The sequence below is a fragment of the Triturus cristatus genome, chromosome 3_2, assembly GCF_964204655.1.
Source record: "Triturus cristatus chromosome 3_2, aTriCri1.1, whole genome shotgun sequence".
NCBI lineage: Eukaryota > Metazoa > Chordata > Amphibia > Caudata > Salamandridae > Triturus > Triturus cristatus.
Window position 1 is genome coordinate 855,240,259 of NC_140584.1, and position 21,914 is coordinate 855,262,172.

At 48.2% G+C, this 21,914-nt stretch overlaps 1 protein-coding gene across 2 annotated transcripts in view; it reads left to right on the forward strand.

Annotated features, from left to right (window-relative positions):
• The first annotated feature begins 12,148 nt into the window (after positions 1 to 12,148).
• NEK8 (NIMA related kinase 8) overlaps positions 12,149 to 21,914 on the forward strand; it is a 330,474-nt gene continuing 320,708 nt past the window's right edge. Inside the window, exon 1 of one of the 2 annotated variants that reach the window (XM_085649141.1) lies at positions 12,149 to 12,235. In XM_085649141.1, the coding sequence (XP_085505267.1) occupies positions 12,189 to 12,235 (47 nt within the window). In that variant the 5' untranslated portion in view covers positions 12,149 to 12,188. The remainder of the gene's footprint in view (positions 12,236 to 21,914) is intronic. The other variant, XM_085649140.1, reaches the window with a different exon arrangement.

Consider the following 21,914-nt stretch of genomic DNA (forward strand, 5'->3'; position numbering starts at 1 on the left):
CAGAACCTTCTATCCTAATTTAAATGGGTGAGATCAGAAGATCGTGGAAGAATTTCGAGGAGGAAGAGAGTGTCAGAGAGGGGTGCGTTGCAACTGTCGGTATTCTAAAGAGGTCAACCATCCTGTCCTGATTCCTGTCCTGAAGTCTTTGTCTCCTAATGTATCCCGGGGGAGCCTTACCAGCCCTTTGGGCAGAGGGTTGGTCTTTCACACCATCCTTGGTAAATATATATTTCTCGTTATTTGCAGATGTCCTTTTCTCTCTGTCCTCTCCCTTTCTGAGCATCGATTATTGTTGAGTCCGAGGTAAATGTTGATTGGATTTAATGAATTGCAATTTTCTCTCCTATGAATGATGGTGACTGCACTGTAGTTTTGAAATGGTTCACATACATTTAATTTAGATAAAGATTTAAAACTTACTTGAGTCTGTGGTTATTTACTTTAAATAAAAGAATAAGTTAGAGTTAAAGTTAATTTATCCCCATCAACTAGTTCAACTATTGTTCCATTGACCAGAGAAAAGAACTTCTTGATCAGTGAAAGGTTAGTTCGGAGTATAAAATACCTAATCCTAGACATTGTGAAAATTACAAACTTGACCCCACCGGTTTTACGCACTGTGAGTTTATGGGCCCAGGTGAGTATATGGTAGTGGAGTATCTGTTGTTGTTGAACCGCTGGATCAGTAGTATACCAGTAGTGTGGGGGGCAGGGGGTGCAAGCCTTTCAATCTTGTGTGGCCTGCAAATCTTAAAGTGCTGCATATTGTTTAAGAGCGGTGTACATAATTGGGGAAGCACCTCCTCCCCCGCTCCAATACTTGCATGAGTGTTCCTGTAAGCCATCTCCAGGGCCTCGCAGGGGTCCTTCATATCAAATCAGTAGAAGTTTACAGAGTGATAGAAGAACCCCTGCCAAGAACCTCGTTGAGCTGTGATTAAGTTAGCGATGCTGCACCCTCTGTGGAGTTCCTCGCCTACGGCCCGAGGCCGAGGGAGAACGGGTCGCGGTTCCTTCTTCCAAGTCTCTCACCACTCGTGCCCTCTCTTTTGCCGCCTGTTCTTTGGTTGGGCCCTGTGGGTGCCAGTCGTTGTTTCCTGTCTTGCCGTGAGGGATGAGGACCGTCCGGGACCTCGTGCTCCAATGAGTTCCCATGTAGCTCCTACCAGGTCCAGACCTCTGGAGGGGTTGAGTGGAAGGTGGTGTTGCCCTCATGTTGCACCCAATTGAATTGAATGGGGAATTGAAGTGCATATTTCACATTTTGGTTGTGCAATCGTCACTTCACTTCGAGGAAAAAAGATCTGCATTTCTGTACCTCCAGTGTGTAGTCTGGATAGATATGTACCTGTGCATTTTCCACTGTCGGCGGACCCGAGCTCTCGTTGCGTTTAGTATGTGGTAGTTAAAGAGCCGTGCCACTATTGAGCTTGGTGTGGCGCCTGGGCGGTGAGGGCCCCCTGGTACTCTATGTGCTCTCGCTATGCAGAAGAAGGTAGTTTGTTTCCCTAGTAGGATTCGAGCAACAGGGAGTCAAGCTTGGGGCCCAGTGTGGATTTGATATCGATGACTGCAGCCAAAAGTTCATCAAACCTGCAAAGAGTGGTGTGATAGGTTGTCCGATAGTGTCTTCTCCAATTTAGATGCGTCTGCCACGTTTCTGGTGCAGCCTATGGTCGCATCTGTTAAGGTCTGAGAACTGTCTGACTTGGTCTTCCTCATCTCCGTGGGGGGGTGTGGGTGGTATGCAACAGACCCCTATCAGTTGGAGAGGTTAACTGGCCTAGAGTGGTCTCACAATCTGTCTGTCCGATTCTGACAGGAGGGTCCCAGAAGAAACACCTCGCAGGGATACGATGTCTAGGAGTGAAGTGAGTGGGTTAATGGGGCCGCAGGCGTCGCCCTGACCGTTGGTCACAGTATGGGATTGCGTATGTGAAGAGCAGAGAAAACGACACCGGGACGGGGTCCGCCTCACCACCATGAAATCCCCTAGGGGAGTGTCACAGAGGCACGCTAGGCTGTCCAGGAGTGTCTTCTGCTTGATGTGGTCTTGCGCTCCACACTGTTTAGGTTTCACTCATCAACACTTTACCGTCTGCGCATCGACAGCGCCCCTCCTCGGCCCCCTGCACAGGGATAGTACAGGGACTTTCTCGCCCTCCCAAGGCAGAGTTCAGAGTGTCAGTCGCAGTCTGCCCAGGAGAGAGGCCGTGGTGACTGTTCTTATATCAGGAGTAGGTGACAGGCCGGAGTCTTTCGCAGCAAGGGCTGAGCCCCTGTGTCAGCCCCAGGACAGGAAGTGTCTAGTTGTTTTAGTAGGATGCGAGGGGATGATGGACGCGGCCCAGCTGGACGTTTCAGGGATTAATGTTACAGGACCGGCGCACAGGGCTAGTGTGTATCTCTAGACCTGAGGTGTGTGGTTGTCCGTCATGCCCCGTCCATGCACACCCCACACAATCACCTTGTGAGGATTGTCCTCTACGATTAAAGGGAGAACCTTTGCAGCACCTGAATCGGTGCTAATTGCTCATTTTGGCAGAATTCTGTGCATGCTGGGCTCGAAGCTCACTCCTGAGTGTCCGCCATGTTCGCCATCTTAGCCGCACCCCTTTACCTATTGGTTATGTTGTTGATGGTGACCTCAGCTAGGCCTACCAGTGCAAGGGGTTCGCCCTTCTCTGCACAGAGTCCTCAGACCAATAGGAAGAAGTTGGCACAGAAACTGGAATAGAAAATACAGAGTTTAATAAACCTCATGAGGTGGAACTACATTCAAACAGCACCCTTTGGTACTGAGTGAAGTAGCACACAGAGTAGAAGAACTATGGGTCTTTTATACCCACACAGGGGCTCAATAAAGAGGGCGGTACAAGCACACATAGGAGAATTACATACATAGATGGTCATACAGAAATGCACAGTCAACAGTAAAGGAGGAGCTAGCAGTTGCTGACTCTGGTAGAAACAACCTGACAGCTACAGGTTAAAAACAGATGTATGGACAGTTAGATTCTTCTGCACATGTGCAGAGTAGCAGAGTCTAAGTATAGCCAGTCCTTTAAACAGAGCAAAGGGAAAACAAAATGGCTGCCAGAAATACAAAATGGATTCCACAAAATGGACAAGATAGCCTCTAAATACGAGATGGATTCCACTAATACTAATCCAATCGCAGCCAATTTACAACAATGTTATGTGCCTTTCATTGTCACAACACAGTGACTTTACAGTTTCTCTGTCTAGAAATGTATAAAGGCTCAACATTTTACGGTCGAGCCAGAATTCTTTCCTGATCCTTTAGGGAGCAGACTCCATGCTAGTTCGTTTATCACTTTCTATTTTTTGCATTTTCTGAATAATAACTAACCTTATCTTTTTTCTTTCTGTAGTGATTCTAAACTTTTAATAAACCTTTATGGTCTGTATCTGGAAAGCTTATCCCATTTTTGGGGTATCTACCTGTTTTTTCTTGTGTGGAATTTCCAATGTGGATTTCTCTGAGTGTTACTGTAATTTGTCTTTAGGGCTCTGGGCTTTTAAAGACTCACACATAGCCCAATCCCTCCATCTGCCCTTTTAAGTTAAAAGGCATTGACACATGCAACCTCTGGTTGCCATTCTCCAACATATAAAGGCACATTTTTATATGTACACTAATTACACTGAAATTGTATTTGGTTAGTCTAATATTAAGAACATCCTGTGCACAGAGGTTAAGGCCATGTGCCTGGAAAACTGTGTTACTCCAACAAGCTGGTGGATGTCCACACACATTTTAGAGTTTAATCCCTCCAAAAGAGGTTTTGCTTACCACTGAGAAAGTGAATTCACTTGTATATGTGCCTTCATGAATTTGGCACTTCGAAGGTGATGTTTGTATCAGTACGCAAAGGTCTTCTCAAATTCTTCCCGCAAGAAGATTCTGGCACCTGCTCATTAGTGCCTATCTGAAGGTTTCATTTCTACCAAGTGTTCTCGCTTCCATTCACTTGCATTTAGAAAAGTGTATTAATGTAGCACTAAAATTAGTGGGTTTTAGCATCACATGCTCCAACTGATTGAGGATGAAACTCTGGTCCGTTGGAACAGCACTTGCCTTGTTTATTTTGACTGTTTGCTTGCTATTTTTGCATTAAACACATTAGACTTCTATCTTGAGTGTTGTGTTTTCTTTTACACCAAAATACTTTTTGTTTGTAAAATTGTGAATCATTGCACCCCTCAAATTCTGACATACAAGTTCCATCTTTATTAATCAAACAAGACCCTACTGTCAACTAATCAGTTATTTCCACGTGTCCCGTATCAGACCGGTTACTTTTGTAGATAGGGCCCTTCCTTTCCATCAGTTAAAGTTTGTAACTCTCCAAATTGTATTTGTTCTGAATGGTCTTCTACTAAATCCACAAAAGCTATCAAAACCTGCCTATTTTAACTTCTCTTACATAATAGTTATGTGACCTTCCTTTAATAGCAAGCCCGTTAGTTCACTTCACAAATATATTCACATAATTTAACTCATAGTTCTGTTGATTTATAAAATAAGGCCTACAAATCCCAGAATGTAAGGCAAAAAGTTGTACATAATAATCTGCTCACACATGGACTGGTAAACTCAGTAGTTCTGCTAGTGCTCTTCCCAGTCCTCTTTCTGCTACTCTTCCTATCCATCCCTTGTTCTAGGGAGTCCTACTGTTAGCCCTTCTTCTAGTCCCAGTCCACTTCCTAGTCATTTTCCTGTTCATCTTTATAGTCTTTTAGTGTAAGTGGGTGGATAAAGGAAAGTAAACTAATTCATTTTTATAAATCTCCCTCTCACCTGATCCCAAACTTTGGCATACATAAATATGAGCTGGGTCCATAGTGATGGATCTACATCTAGAACATAACCTCATCCACCCAGCACATACTCATCCATGATTCAACCAGCCAGATATACACTCGTCCATCCATTCCCACTGATTCTCACTCATCCATCATGCAATCAATAGATGAGGAAGCATTGGCAGCTGTATAGGCAAACCCAATAGGTGTAAACTTGGCCAGCCTGCAATGTTTGATTGGATCTGGCGTTAGCCTACAACTTTTGATTGTATTAAAATTATATGATTAATATACCTACATACAGGGGCATATCATCAATTGATCTGTTATTGTGTCATTTACATTTTTCTTCTGCCTACAACAGCAGTTGTTTTGTTATGCATGGCTCTCATACAGGGAGTATAAATAAACGGCGAAGTCAGCGGACGAGGCTGACGGCACGGATCTATCATCGGTATCCATGTGTCCCCCTTATTGCAGCCGCAGCGTAGTTAGGCTTTCCCCCGTAGGGCTGTCCTTAGAAGTCGGCCAGTACCCCCCAGCCGCATGCCCCTGTGAGACTACCCCGTATATGACCCCCACTACACTGGCGACGAGGGTGGTGCGAGTCCCATACGTGCACGCCTGCCGACCGCAACGCAGACCGGTATTGGTGGCAGGTGCGTGGAGTGAGGCGCGGCCCGGCGCTGTTTGATGTGTGGCATTTTCCACCCGGTGGCCGAGAGTGGCGGAAGGGCGCGGTAAGGCAAATGCGCCACACACATTGCTGTGAGTGGTGCGGCTGGAGCTGGAGCTGGGACCGCGAGTGAAGCCGATGGCTACACGGCTGAGTGAGGGTGCGTGTGTGGCCTGCCGAAGAGCGCACATGCGCAAAGTAAAGAAGACGCGGCTGGAGCGCTCGACGAGCGCGTTAAGCGCCAGCCTGCTCGGGGGGCTGTAAGGAAGGCAGGACAGGAGTGGAGCGTGTGGGAGAGTGCTCCTGGACCGCTGTACAGCATGTCGGGACCCTGATTGAAAGTGGAGGAGCTGTGAGGATACTTCCTACAGGGGTCAAGTGCTGAGCAGGCAGAAGAGTCTTTGCCAGAGAAGGCACAGGGGGGAGCCTGTGTCAGCCAGAGACACCAGGTGGAGAGGAGGCAGGAATGACTACGCCCCAAGCAGCGGCAGCAGCGCCCCAGGACGCGGGGGCTGCTGGGGTCAGGCCCGGAAGGATGACAGTGAACGCCCTCCCGGAGTTTAGCCAGCTGGTGGACCCGGCCACAGCGACGCCCCGGTGGCGTAAGTGGATAGGGCAGCTGGAAAATTATTTTGTGGCCACGAGAGAGACAGACAACGCCGTCAAGCGATTCACCATGCTCCTAATGGGGGGTGATGAGCTCTATGACCTGTTCCAAGATCTACCAGACATGGTAGACGGTAACAGCTATGAAAAGGCCGTAAGGGCCTTAAACCGGCATTTTGATCCGCAGGTCAATCCAGACTTCGAACACTTCAAGCTTCGCCAGGCCAAACAGAGGGACGACAAGTTAATTGATATGTTTTTTGCACATCTGAGGAAGTTGGCGAGTACCTGCATTGGGATTGACCGGCAATTCGAGACGAGAGCACAACTCATAGTAGGGTGCAAGTCGTTAGAGTTGCGGAAGTTGATACTACGACAACCAGGGATATCGTTGGATGATATTTTGGTCCTGGGAAGATCCCATAAACTGGTGAATGCACATGCAGCAGAGATGGAAGTTGCATTGGCCAAAAGATCCGGTGCCGTTCAACCCTTGTATCCGACACCGATCAAGGAGGAATGAGTGGATGCTATCAGAAAGACATACAGGGCAGGTCCCAACACAAGTAGGGAGGACCGACAGAGCAAGCCAGGATGTCAAAACTGCGGATTAGCCACGCACTCCCAAAGAGGATGCCCAGCGCAGGGGCGACAGTGTCTTAAGTGCAACAAGTACGAGCATTTTGCAAAGGTGTGCCAGAGAGCGGCAAGAGCAGGGGCGGGTCAGCCCAAAATTCCCAAGGAGCGCCAAGAATGTCCAGGAGGTGGAGGAGCTAGCGATAGCCGAAGACAAAGACGAGGACAATGTATTTGTGGTATCGAACATCCGAGGAGCCAACAATACCAGGAGACCACCGCCGTTGTGTCAAATATGGATCGGAGACAATTGCATACAGATACTCATTGACACGGGGGCTTCATTAAACATACTGGAAGTACAACCCCAACCTCGACTGATGCCAACCATAGCCAAAATACTTACTTACGGAGGACATACACCTATCCCCCTTCAAGGAGTTATTGACGTCGAGGTCAAACATCGGGACAACGCTCCACGCTACGGAAGCGAGGGCGAGGTGGATGAAGGCACTGAATCATTCATACGACAGATCGTGGAAGAGGCTTGCCCCCAATCGTTGTCGCTCGAGGAGATTCTGGACGCCACTGGACAAGATGGGTGTCTACAGGAGGTGAAGCGGACTCTCCGTGACCATAACTGGAAGTGGTTTCTACAAGGAGCTGGTCAGGTGGCAGAAGAAGAAAGAGAGTACTGGGAGAGTGTATGGAGATCTCTCAAAACAAGGGAGCCTAGGGGGTTAAAGGGTAGGTGGCCCCCCTCTCAAAGTCATGAAATACAACAAGACCTACCCCGTACACAAATTTATTTAAAAATTCTTAAGTAGTGCGCAGGTACTCAATGTCTGTAGTGCCTGCCTCGCTCTCACTCAATGGTGTTCTTACCACATATATATAAAAAGAGTTGTTGACCGCTATAACCGGGTGCAGTCACTTGGCGGTGGCAAAAACAACGTGATACTTAGTGTTAAAAAGTTTCCCCATCCTGTAGTGCTGTAAAAACCTGCTAGTGATCAGATCAAAACCAAGGAAGGTTAAAGAGGTAAAGAAGGTGTGATAGGACGTCAGCGCCTCACGGAAGCAGCCCCAACGAGGTATATGTAGACAGGTACTCGCCTACTACCTCCTGTTGTCATCATCGGTCGCTGCCGCCCAAACAGAAGCAGTAAAGGTGGAAAGGAAATTTATAATGTGCGTCACTCAAACCCTCGTGATAGTCCTAATGACTAGTGTCTACAGGGCAACCTATGTATTGAAATGGTGTATACTAATCTACAAAGAGCAGGAAGTGTCGACCCAAATTTGGTGATTTGAGCCTGATCAGGACTCAAATCACTCGAAAATAAAACCGAGCAGCACTACACTGGCTATACGGTACTTTATTCTCAGCTGTGTCGCTGCTCATTTAAAAACCGACATGTTTCGTTGCCTTATTTACTTTACCGGCAACTTCATCAGGGCTGGGGTCGACTGGTCTCTCTGCAACGCTGGTGTAAACCAGCAATAACTTTTGGTCAGCACCCTCAAGATGCTGTTTGGCAGCATACCTGCACCAGAGCTGCGGAACTTCGTTTCTCATCAGTCTGAGCGTCGGTACTGGGATCGAGGGTGAGTCCAGTACCGACGCTCAGACTGATGAGAAACGAAGTTCCGCAGCTCTGAATGAAACAGCCAAAGGGTTGGTGCAAAACACCTCAGACACTTACACAATGAAGGTGCAGGTATGCTGCCAAACAGCATCTTGAGGGTGCTGACCAAAAGTTATTGCTGGTTTACACCAGCGTTGCAGAGAGACCAGTCGACCCCAGCCCTGATGAAGTTGCCGGTAAAGTAAATAAGGCAACGAAACATGTCGGTTTTTAAATGAGCAGCGACACAGCTGAGAATAAAGTACCGTATAGCCAGTGTAGTGCTGCTCGGTTTTATTTTCGAGTGATTTGAGTCCTGATCAGGCTCAAATCACCAAATTTGGGTCGACACTTCCTGCTCTTTGTAGATTAGTATACACCATTTCAATACATAGGTTGCCCTGTAGACACTAGTCATTAGGACTATCACGAGGGTTTGAGTGACGCACATTATAAATTTCCTTTCCACCTTTACTGCTTCTGTTTGGGCGGCAGCGACCGATGATGACAACAGGAGGTAGTAGGCGAGTACCTGTCTACATATACCTCGTTGGGGCTGCTTCCGTGAGGCGCTGACGTCCTATCACACCTTCTTTACCTCTTTAACCTTCCTTGGTTTTGATCTGATCACTAGCAGGTTTTTACAGCACTACAGGATGGGGAAACTTTTTAACACTAAGTATCACGTTGTTTTTGCCACCGCCAAGTGACTGCACCCGGTTATAGCGGTCAACAACTCTTTTTATATATATGTGGTAAGAACACCATTGAGTGAGAGCGAGGCAGGCACTACAGACATTGAGTACCTGCGCACTACTTAAGAGTGTATGGAGATGCCGTGAAGAGCTCAGCGAAGCCGGAAATGGCCTAATCCATAGAGGAGCCAGATTGGTGATTCCAGCAAAGCTCTGGAGAAGAACAGTCGACCTGGCCGACCAGGGACACCAGGGAGTAGAAAAGACCAAGGCCCGGCTGTAGTCCAAAGTGTGGTTCCCAGGCGTAGACCGCATGGTGGAAGAAAAGGTGAAGGGGTGCCATGCCTGTTTGATAACAGGAGCTGACCCACTCGTAATTCCCAAAATCACGGAAGGGCCCAGTCGAGTGCCGTGGGCTCAGGTTAGCCCGGATTTTGGAAGCTTTCCTGACGGAAGACACACTGTAGTGTTGGTCGACAGTCACTCCAAATTACCAGTGGTGGAGGTAGTCACATCTACATCATTCGATTGCATCCAACCAGTTTTGGAGAAAATGTTTGCCCTCTTGGGGGTGCCTGAAGAAAAAAGCACAGACACCGTGCCACCATTCCAAGGGCAAGACTTCAGGGAGTACCTGTGCAGATCCAGCATCAGCCATAGGCATGTGACCCCGTAGTGACCTCAGGCCAACGGGGATGTGGAAAGATTTATGAGGACTCTGAACAAGGCAATAAGGATTGGAATGGATCAGGGGAAGAACCTGGAGAACTGACTGCACAGATTTCTAAGAGCGTATTGTAACACCCCTCACTGCACCACCAAGTGTACTCCAAGTTACTTACTCATGAAACGAGTGGTGAGAGACAATATTACCACAAGTGACCTATTGGTTCCGGCGGTACAGGACACAGAATGTACCCAAGCACGGCGGCAATGCAACAATGACAGTGCTAGAAAAGGGGGGCCCGCCTGTCAGCCATAAAAGAAGGGGACTATTTGGTGGTGAAAGACCGGCATCCCGGGTCCAAGTTCAACACACCATTTGAAAGGGAGCTGTGGAAAGTGGTGCAAGTCAAAGTGTCAATGATAACGGCGAAAAGAGGTACACAGCAGATTGCACGCAACGCCTAGTGGTTCAAAAAAGCACGAGAACCAACAGAGAAGTGGCCAGAAGAGGAAGACATCCAGCTGGAACAACATGCGGAACATCGAAGCATCTCAAGCGGAGGAAGAGAGGGTGACAGGGGAGACCAGGCGGCAGACACCACCGGGGCAGCGAGTCAGAGGGAGGAAACCTCAAACCCAGCACTCGACTGCGAGATTTCCTGTGCTGAGGAAGACGTTGGAAAGGAACTTTGGAGAAATGAACAGACCGACCACGAACTGTTACAGATGTTAAGTATTGTGTTAATGTTGTTGGTACTCTCACATATTCCATGGGATAGACGGGATGTAGTGAGCCACCCGGCCACTGCAATACAATGTTGCAGCAACAACTCCCTGGGCCTGGCTCGGACCAGGGAGTATAAATAAACGGCGATGTCAGTGCACATGGCTGACGGCGAGGATCTATCATCGGTCTTCATGTGTCCCCTTATTGCAGCCGCAGCATAGTTAGGCCTTCCCCCGTAGGGCTCTCCTTAGAAGTCGGCCAATACCCCTCAGTCGCATGCCTCTGTGAGCCTACCCCGTATATGACCCCCATTACACAGTCCAGTCTGGCCTGTGAGCAACTGGCAGCGTTTATGTTGCTGCTGTTGTTACATACACGCGAGCGCGTGTGGTATCTAGGCATACTCGTGCGGTCGTGTGTATGCCATTGTTTACTTATGAAGAGGGGATGTTGTTAGACGCGTGTCTCTGTGCACGTGGTGTGTCTTTTAAATACATGTGTTGGGAGCTCTGGGGTTTTGATGAATCAAGCGTGGGATGTGGTTATTTATTCGTGTTCGTTATGCCGTTTGGCCATTCAATCCTGTAATTTGATATGTGCAAGTTCTGCTGTACTCCAGTCAGTCTGACTCACAATAGGGTTTAACACTGCACTCCGATGTTCAGCATGATGATCAACTCGCCGCTTTAGTTTTAAGAATCAGCTTATCTCTGCAGCATGTGCTTAATAATACTAGGCTGCAATGCCAGTTAGATTACACCACACACAGGAATGTTTCTCCTAATTTATATTTCAGATTGAGACTGGGAGTTTACTTGGTTCACACAGAGAATAAATTGTATTTATGTTGTAATTGCATGAATGATATATCAGTGCAGATGTTTTGTGTGTAACCAGAGAGGAACAGAAATGTTGCCTTCTTGGTATAGTGCTTGTGGTCCCAGTCTGCGACTGAAAGCAATGTAAATATGCACATTGTTTTAAAATTGTATTACACTAAGCTTAAGAAAGGCTGCCACAAAATGTTAAGAGATTTAGTGTTCATTATAAAGCGAATATTAAGTTTACATTTTTAGAGCTTGTCATCACCTAAGTTTGTAATTTCTGATATTACTCTCTTTCCATGCAACTCGCTGCGTGGTTTTCGCACGAGAAAGTGTCACTCTAAGTGTCATACATTTGGCAGTTGAATGTCACTCATAACTGCAACGAATTCAGGAAAACGTCACACGTCTGAAACTTGGTAGCTATTTGCTCTGAAGTTGAGTTTGGCTACTTTTCAGGCAAATGTGCACAAGCCAAGTGCTGTCACTCACGGTGAAGACAGCTCAGGTTGAAGTAGGCTGACATATTGCCCGGGCTGTATACGAGAAAGCATCATGTTAATGAATGACATTTGATTTTACCAAACTAATAAACCCATGTCAAATAAAATAAAAAGATTAAAGCTATCTCAAGTCCGGATTAAAATAAAAGTCAGTCCAATTGACTTCGTAAGTGCTTGTTGATCTTCCCCGATTTTTGGTACTGTTGCTTGTTTTATATTCTTAAAGGCAAAACAGGTTCCCTGCTGACATTTTCTCGATCGTTTCTACGTTAGTGCACGTTTCTGTTTAAATGACCATGATCACTCCATACGAACACTACTCTAAAGAAAGTCTCTCTTCTCTGACCACGGCATCTCGCTTCCCTCTTCATCAGTAGTCTGTCTTTTTTGTCTCTGACGGCAATCTGTAGCCCGGAAGCGTTACCAAGGAGACGGTGGAAGTTTGTTCCTAGAGATGGAGAAGTACGAGCGGATCCGGGTAGTGGGCCGCGGGGCTTTCGGGTGAGGAGAGCTAAATGTGACAGGCGGGTGACTGAGCCAATAGGCGGGCGGGCTACTCTACGCTATTTGAGCAGGATCATTGGGTTGAAAGGGTGCTCGGTTCTGCCTTACGGCGCTCTATTTCTGATAACACCTTGATCCCACCCTGTTCTTTGGTGTGTGTTGTGATGATGGGAAAGTTAATAATTGTTGAGGACTGGAGTGATACCCTGGCCTAACAGTACAGTATACAATATTTCAAAGTATACATTTTCCAAGTATGGTGAGACTGGCTGAGGGAAAGACAGAGAGTAAAGTTATGATGGTATTGTCATCAAAATTCCATCTCCTAACGCGCTGTTTGTATAAGATGATACAACGTCATAGCATGATTTCTCTGTTGATCAGCTGAATACCCTGTATGACTATAAAATCTATGTAGTGTCAATTTCATTAGAGCCGCTACAAGTGGCTGAAAGAAGCCACGCAGGTGCGATAATGAGTAAAGTGTGTGAATTAACTCATGCAGAACTATTGGCATTATAAGGTAAGCTAAATGTAGTGTCCGGAGTGCTGGGTAAAAGATCACCCGGACACCGTTATAGTACTAAATTAAGCTTTATCAGATGATACAGAATGCGGCTGCGAGACTGTTTCGGCGTATTCATTTCTGACACCATGTCTCTCCGCATCTACAGAAGCTCCACTGGCTCCCAGTGGAGAAAATAATTAAATTTAAGGCCATGACGCTGGCCTACCGGGCCCTTAACGGAAAATGCCCTGGTTATCTGAAGGAAAGACTGTGTCTCTATAAGCAAAACCGTGTGCTGCGACCCAACTCTCATAATTTGCTGCGCACCCCACGCTTCGCGAAAACACGTCTGGGCGGCAGAGCTGTGGAATGCCCCACCAGGTTCCCTGCAGCAGGCTAATACACAAACCTGAACAAATGAAAGAGGGGGTGCACAAATGAGATAGTCCAAGAAGCCAAGTGTTGTAACTAAATGTCCTCTTTAATTCAAAATAGATTTGGGTTGATAAAAAGATGGTCAGCCAATGCGTTTCATTCCCTCAAGGGGAACTTCATCAGGGCTTTGATCAATGTATTCGTTCTTGAAAATAAAGCAAGTCTTGAAAGGTTGACGAAGTGCAGTGTATTTCACATGCACTTCAATATTCGGCAGTAGCCTCAGCAGAGTTGGGAACCCTGCTGAGGCTACTGCCGAATATTGAAGTGCATGTGAAATACACTGCACTTGGTCAACCTTTCAAGACTTGCTTTATTTTCAAGAACGAATACATTGATCAAAGCCCTGATGAAGTTCCCCTTGAGGGAATGAAACGCGTTGGCTGACCATCTTTTTATCAACCCAAATCTATTTTGAATTAAAGAGGACATTTAGTTACAACGCTTGGCTTCTTGGACTATCTCATTCGTGCACCCCCTCTTTCATTTATTTATGTTTTACTGATCTGGAGCACAGTAGCGCCACTCAGCGGCTGGCGTATGGGGTTGATTGCACGACAACTATTACTATTTTGTCTTTGGAACTGATGTGAGGTGCGGCAAGAAGGGCCCGCCGTTGCTGCATTTGGAATATTAATACACAAACCTGTTTTAGAAAGGCCTTGAAGACGTGGCTCTTCAGGGTATTTATGACCATTACTCCTCTGGACGTAATTTACCTGCTGCTTCAGTGCTGGGACACCCCTGTCTGGGGTAGCTGTCGTGCTTTTATTAGCTCCAGTATTATTATTATTATACGTGCCCTCGCTTTGACATGTTCCCTGCTCCCGAACCTTTATTGTTTCAGTTTTCAAATGTAAGCCATGCAATAAAACATAACACAACATTTAAAATTATAATCTATCTTATACATTTATCAAGTCAACTTGTAGTACGTACTGAATCATTTGACGTGTAAAGGGCTGCAGCGTGGGAGGTCGCGTGCGCGCTGCAGCTGCTGAAATAACCACGCTACGCAGGTGTTTCTTTCAGTAGTGTGGTCCCGACTGACGATGGGGGGCCACGCCTCTTTATTTTATATCAGCGCATGGCGTCATACGCCAGCACCAAAGCGTAGGTCCAGGTCGTGGGTAAGCTGCACCGCTACCCCACCTGGGAACATTACATTCCTTCTAACCTTTAATAAAACAGAAATACAACATTAACATTCAATCTGTTACCAGTTCCGGCCGTGGCGTCTGCTCCCAGCTCACCAACCCAGGTACAGGTCCTTGGTTCTTCACACCATGAATCCCGCAAGACGGGAGGAGGGAGCTGGATTGCTCCATAGGCAGTATCTGGAACGCTCTCCCCTGGATGAGGACCTGGACGGGGCGACTTCCTGTGATGCCATGTCTGCAGGGGACCTCAGTGGGGAGCTGGACGGCACTTCTTCAGTTGCTCCAAGCGGTGATGGCGGTCCTCTGCCAGCCACATCTGAGTAATCCGCGGGGTTGGTTCTCTTGCCTCCCCCTCTTCAGCCATTCTCTGACTTGCGCCAGCATCCATACTGTCCAAGATGGGAATGTTGGGAGTTCCGGTGTGGACCTTTTTGAAGAATGATACATTCCATGTGAGTTCTTCCGTTCGTCTCTGGGCTGTTACCATCGTGCCTGTCTGGCATGTTACTGTCCATGGATGCTGCTCGAGCGGGAGGCGGAACTTACAACCCTGGATGTCTGTCTTTGACGTAGACCATGTTCCTCTCCCGGATGGTCGATGCTCTCGCTCTTCGGTTGGCACTGGATTTTTCGTTGGTATTGGTCCTTTTGGCTAGGACCATCGTACTGTCAATCGGGGAAGGGGCCCAGCTCGGGTGATGGGGAATAGTGTCTGACAGCACTCGACCCATACTTGCAGGTCCCGGTGCCCTTTCTGTCGCTAGATGGGGCGTCAACCTGTACTCCTGCAGGAAGCTGTAGATGGCTCTTTCCAGAGGTGCTTCTTCGGCATGCGCAATGCGAATGACCTTGTTGAGGGTGCGCATGAACCTCTCTACTTCCCCGTTTGCTTGGGACCACGCGGTTTCCGATGATGTATGCCCCAAGATTTGAGATAGTCGACAAAATCTTGTCCCTAAAAAGGTGGGCCGTTGTCAGTCTTCACCACCTCAAAGATCCCGTGGGTAGCAATGATCTTTTCCACTTTGGTGATCATCTCTGTGGCCGTTTGGCCTCTAATAATTTCTATTTCGGGGTATTTCGTGTAGTCATCTATGACCACGAGGGTATAGCGCCCGTCTGGTAGATGCCCAAAGTCCATGCTGACGCACCCTCATGGTCGTCGGGGGTTGTCTTTGTGATGACGGGGTGAGGTCTATCAGGTTGGCCTGACACCTGGCACCATTGGCATGTTCTGACTGCCTGCTCTACCATTGTGTCCTTCCCTGGGAACCACACTTTCGCTCTCAGCCGACCTTTTGTCTTCACCACACCTTGGTGCCCTCGATGTGCGTGATCCACCGCCCCGCTGGGCAAGGCTTGAAGGGATCAATAGCCGCGGACCTCTCAGCAGGCACCCCCCTACTGTCGACGGAGAGTTCTTCTTTGATTCTCATGATCGACTCCAGCGTGGTCTTTGCTTGTGGTGTTCTCCGGGTCATCGTGGTTTGGACGGGGCGCCAGTCATTTGTTTGGACTGCGGTGATGGCTAGCTGCAGACACTCGTCATTCTGGATGGGCTTCCACTATCGCTTCGAGACTCATCGGACTGTTCTGCTATGAAACGGACGTATTCTTTGGTGTCCTCGGCATCTTCTTCCTTTGCTTTGGTCGCAGCCCTCAGATGCCTCGAAAGATAGTCTGCCGGGTTGGACGAACCAGGTTTGTACTCGACCCAGGAATCATATCCTTGCAGCTGGAGGATCCATTTCTCTATCCTCGGGGGGGGCTTTGACACTGATCCTTGAAAGAGGGGTATGAGGTGCTTGTGGTCAGTGGTAACTGTAAATGGGTGGCCATACATGTAAATGTGGAAATGCCGACATGCCCAGTGGATGGCGATCGCCTCCCTTTCAATCTGAGAGTAGCGCTGCTCGGTTTCCGTCAGGGAGCAGCTTGCGTAGGCAATCAGAGCCCAGTCTTCATTGCGTTGTTGTTGCGTGAGCACTGCCCCAAGCCCGTTGTTGCTGGTGTCAACGGCAATGTTGGTAGGCTGGGCCGGTTAAAAGTACGACAGCGTGATATCCGCCCAGGGTGCTGCTTTGGTGTCCTTGAAGGCTTATTCTTGGTCGGGGCCCCACTGCCACGTGGTAGCGGATTTCGTCAGCTCCCTGAGGTGCTTCATGATGTTGGTCAGATCTGGGATGAAACGTCGACAGAAGTTTACCATCCCTAGGAAACTTCGCACTTCCGAGATGTTGGAGGGTGCTGTGGCTTCCTGGATGTCTTGCACCTTGTCAGGGTCTTGGGCCACTGCTTTGTCTGAGTACGTGTAGCCAAAGAAGCTGATTTTCTTCTTCAAGAATTGACATTTTTCCTTGTGCAGTGTGAGGCCGGACTCTTGGATCCGCTGGAGGACACTGCAAAGCCTTCTGTGAAGATCATCTAGGGACGTGGCGTATACCAGCAGGTTGTCACTCACATTCAGGACTCTAGGGAGCCCGCTGAGGACTTCCCTAATGGTGTCCTGAAACACCTCGGTGGCACTTGAAATCCCAAAGGTGAGACGCTTGTATCGTCTGAGGCCTACGTGTGTCGAGAATGTGGCGACGTATCGGGAATCCGGATGTAGGGGCAGTTGGTGATATTCGGAACGCAGGTCCATCTTCGAGAACCACACTGCACCGTCCAGCTCCCCCAGAATCTCATCTATGGTGGGGGTGATGTGACGTTCCCGTTTTATAGCTACGTTCGGGAGGCGCATGTCAATGCTGATGCGGACCTGCCCTGGCTGTTTTGGTTTTCTCGCCACTACGATCGGGGACACCCATGGAGTGGGCCCGCTGACCTTTTCTATGATCCCCTACCGTTCCAGTGCCTCCAGTTCATCTTCGACCTTCTGCCGTAGGTGGAACGCTACGCGTCTGTGCCTCAGCACCACCGGTTGAACAGACTGGTCGATGTCGAGTGAGACTTCTTTCCCTTTGAGGCACCCGATTCCTTTAAAATGTCATCAAACTCCTCCATATTGGTCGCTAGTTCCTCTTCCTGGACAGCGAGAGCAAAGGAGATCAGCCTCAGTTCTTCTGCTGTCTGGCCACTTACCAGCATTCAACTCCCTTCATCTGTGATGTACACTTTGGTGGGGACCCTTAGATCCTGATGCGGAACTTCGGTTTTGAAACATCCCAGGAGTGGGATGGGATGGGTGTCTTCTGCCCATAGGCGAATACACACATTTTTGCTTCGTGCAATGGTGGGCGTGGACTCAAATGGTTTTACACGTTGGCGGCCATCAGTTCGATTGAGGCCCCCGTGTCTATGGTGGCCTCCACGTCTTGGTGGTGAATCTGGACCTGGCACTTTGGTAACCTGCATCTTTTCTGCAGCGGTTGATTCACTGCGAATACGTAATGGACGGGGTAATCTCCTGTGTCGTCATCTATGTCTTCGCTGTCTTGCGTTTCTTCTACGGTCTGGGACGTCTCTCTCTGGGGCTTCGATGACCTACACACGGTCGCGAAATGGTTCATCCTGCCGTAGGCTGAGCACTTCTTCCCTCTCGCCTGGCAGGCCTGCATGCGGTGAGGCGTGCCTCCACAATAGCCGCATTCTTTTTTCCTGTCTGGTGGACACTTGCCTGGGTGTTGGCGCAGCGTGGCCTTCACGACGTTCACCTGCTCCGTCTTCATGGGACAGTGGAGAGCGGCCTCAATATGTAGCTCTGACCTTTGCTAGTTCTTTAGACCGTCCCATGGTGAGGATGTCTCCCAAGGGTTTGCCGGATTCTTGGAGGATGTTCTCTCTGAGTTTCGAGGAGTAACAGCCTTGTATTATCTGGGCTCTGATTTGCTCTTGTTCGTCCTGTAAGCCGCACATGCTGGCCTGCTATTTCAAACGCCCGTGGAACGCGTCTAACAACGACTCCACTTCCTGTTTGGCCTGACTAAAGATAAATCTCTCGTAGTCTCTGTTCGCCATAGGCTCGAAGTGTGCATTCAGAGTGTTGAGCAGTGTCGCATACGTTTTGGAGGTGGCCTCTACCAGCGTTTTGTAGATGCGATGTATGTCTTTGCTTCCTAGGTGGAGGAGCAGTGCTCTGCGCCTGCCGTAGGCTATTCCTGCCCCTTCAAAAGAGAATTGGAGACGTTCGGTCCAGTTCCTCCATTTTGGGGCGAGGGAGGAGGGGGCACCGTCCACCACAAAGGGCTCGATGGCCGGGATTGTTGTCATCCTGACGCAGCTGTGGGAGCACCTCCCGGCACGTGCACTGCCTCTCTACCGGACTGGAGTGGCAGCCGCCTGGCCGAGGTTGGCTGTGATGCAGTTGGACCTTGGCACGGTGTACCGTGGTTACTCTGCTTGGCCCCGACGTCGACATCCACCAGGGGGCGCTGAGGGCCTCACACGCGCATGAGTACAGACTGGTGTGCTGAGGGCTAATCACTGGCCCGAGCACTGGCTCTTATTTGGGTTGCAGGGCCACCACTAGGGGCAGCAGGCTGGCTCTTTATGTGGCTGCAGGGCCTTTATTAGTGGCAGCAGGCTGGCTCTTTATGTGGCTGCAGGGCCTTCCTTAGCGGCAACAGGCTGACTCTGTAAGTGGCTGCAGGGCCTTTACTAGTGTGAGCAGGCTGGCTGTTCAAGGGGCTGCAGGGCCTTCACTCGAGGCACAGGCTACTCACTGTTGTGGAGCACTGGAGCTGGGCAATGATGCGGCGTGAGCTCGTTACCGCCGTCGTCGCCAGAAAAGGAGCTGCAGCGTGGGTGGCATGTGCGCACTGCAGCTGCTGAAATAACCACGCTATGCGGGTGTTTCGTTCGGTAGCATGGTCCTGACTGCCGATGTGGGGCCACGCCTCTGTATTTTATATCGGCGCATGGCGTCATACGCCATCACCAAGGCGTACGTCCAGGTCGTGGGTAAGCTGCACCGCTACCCGGCCTGGGACCATTACACGACGGTCTACAATATTTCATTTACCACCAGGCTAGCAGATTACTTTGGCATTTTAGAGCTTATATCGGATACACAGCAACACTAACCAGAATATTGGGCTAGCCCAGAGGTAACATAAAAAACATTAGATAGAAATGAGTTCTATATCTTCCTGCAAAGACAACAGTTGATGGACAGAATGCAGAACAATGTCATACATTCACCCCAGTACAGAGATCTGGGCCTAAATCCATCGTTTTTTTGCTCCATCCAGTTTGAACTCAGCCATATGCAAATCAGTCTTGACCCTGTGCCTCATGGGAACAGTCCAGCCCGAACTGCCAAGCCAGATCCTCCCTGGACTGGAACCAAGCATCCTAGGACCGGTTTCGGGGTTTCACCCCTCTTCAGCCAGGATAGCTTGATTCCAGTGGCATGGAGAGCACGGGACTCACGTCTGAGCATACCCGGCCCACTTGGGGTGACAAATGCAAAAACAACAGTTGATGGACAGAATGCAGAACAATGTCATACATTCACCCTTGTTTCCGGTCCAGGGAAGACAAGGCTTGGCACTTCGGGCTGGACTGTTCCCATGAGGCACAGGGTCAGACTGATTTGAACTGGGGTGGGGGAGTGAGCTAAAGAATGATGATGGATTAAACCCAGATCAGTTGACTGGAGGTGAGTGTTTGATTTGCTCAAACGCTCCGTTCATCATCCCCTTTGGTATAGCTTTGTTCGCTCTAAGTTGGCAGGGTATGCCCAGACGTGGCTCCCTTGCTCACTTTGCCACTGGATTCAAGATAGCCTGGCTGATGAGGGTTATGAACCCGAAACTGGTCCCAAGATGCTTGTTTCCGGTCCAGGGAAGACATGGCTTGGCAGTTCGGGCTGGACTGTTCCCATGAGGCACAGGGTCAGACTGATTTGCATATGGCCATGTCTGAACTGGGGTGGTGGAGTGAGCTAAAGAATGATGATGGATTAAACCCAGATCAGTTGACTGGAGGTGAGTGTTTGATTTGCTCAAACGCTCCGTCCATCATCCCCTTTGGTATCGCTTTCTATATCTTCCTCACATAAATCGGCAGCTCTTATGCACTAGGGAGTTCTTATACAGACAGATAATTGCAGGCCTTGCAATAACGCATAATTGATGAAACATTTAAAATTTCAGCCGACCATATGTGTTTTATCAGATCATCTTGAGGTACGTGCTCGGTCTTTCAAGCAGTCTAAATTATTGCTGTCTCGGCCCAGCTATTGGCTTACTATGGCAATTTAACTTTTATATCAGTTGGCCAGCTGCACTAACCAAAATATTAAACTAACATAGAATGGAATGTAGTACGTTTAAAAAGGGAAGAGAGTTGCATCTTTTCCTCTGTGCAAATATGCAATCCATAAGCAGACAGATAAGAGCGGGTTTGTGAAAGAAGGCAATAAATCATTCCATTTAAAATTATGCGGGCTGAGCACCAGAATGAATGAACTGACATCAAATACACATGTTAATAAAGGCTTCACTGCAAGTAAGTTATTATGATGAGCTTCTATCATATGTTAAAATGCTTTGGAAATATTGATCACGTAAGGCATGATGGAGTTTAGTTTCAGGGGAAGGAACTCCTCGTTCATGTTCTCTGAACTACTGGTGGATGGTGTGATGTGCAAATTCACAAATGTAAAGTCCTTCTATCGGAATTTATAAGTGATGACCTTTAGAGGCTACTCAGCTGGAGTGTCAAATTCCTCCTATTTCATTTACCAATATAGTAATAAAATAAACTGATAAAAGTGCAATTTATCTACTTCTAAAATATATTATAAATATTAGCCCTCTTCAGCTAAATATGTGAGCTCTTCAATGCTTGGGCTGCTTGTTCGACTCACTCTGTTAAAAGTGGGATACTAGCTAAGAGAGCAATATAGAACTCCTGTGACCTAAAACAGGAGGCCCTAGGTTTATATAGGAGGGTGTTCATCAAGAGAGGTGATTCTCCATAATTTTACTGTTGGGTTAATCAATACTGAACAGGGGACCCCGGGTTCATATAGAATGATGCTCATCGAGAGAGTTAATTCTGGTAACTTTCCAGGCAGCACAAACATGAGAAGCGACCGGGATGAAAAATGTATCTGAGTTAGCTTGGAGGCATAAGGGTAGAGCAGCTATGCTGTCTTTTGTATTGTATCTGATAAAAAAGAGGTTGTAAATACAGTCTCCTTGCTTGCAGGGACTTAGTGCAAAGTAGCATAACGTGCAATATAGTTTTGTCTCCACTTTGATTGCAATTACAGGGGGCTGAGCCCACAGCTGTCTTGGTCCAATTTCTAGGAAAGGTGTTGACCGGCAATGTACCTAGCCTAAACCTTACATACAGCAACCTTTTCAGTTTTGGAATTCAGTAAGTGATTCATTAGCTCACCCCCTGCTTTTCTTTCATGCTGGTCCAATATTTGCCCTTGATTAGTTACATACTTGAGGGAGTCATCATCTTGGGATTAGTCCAGAATTCAGCATAGCCTAAAGCCGATAGAGTACTTGCAATGTGACTGAACAAGAGCAGCTTTTTCAAACTACTGAGCGTCCAAATTTCACTCATGGGTTGTTCTGGGTTTGTCCAAATTCATACCCAGCATAGGAGTGGT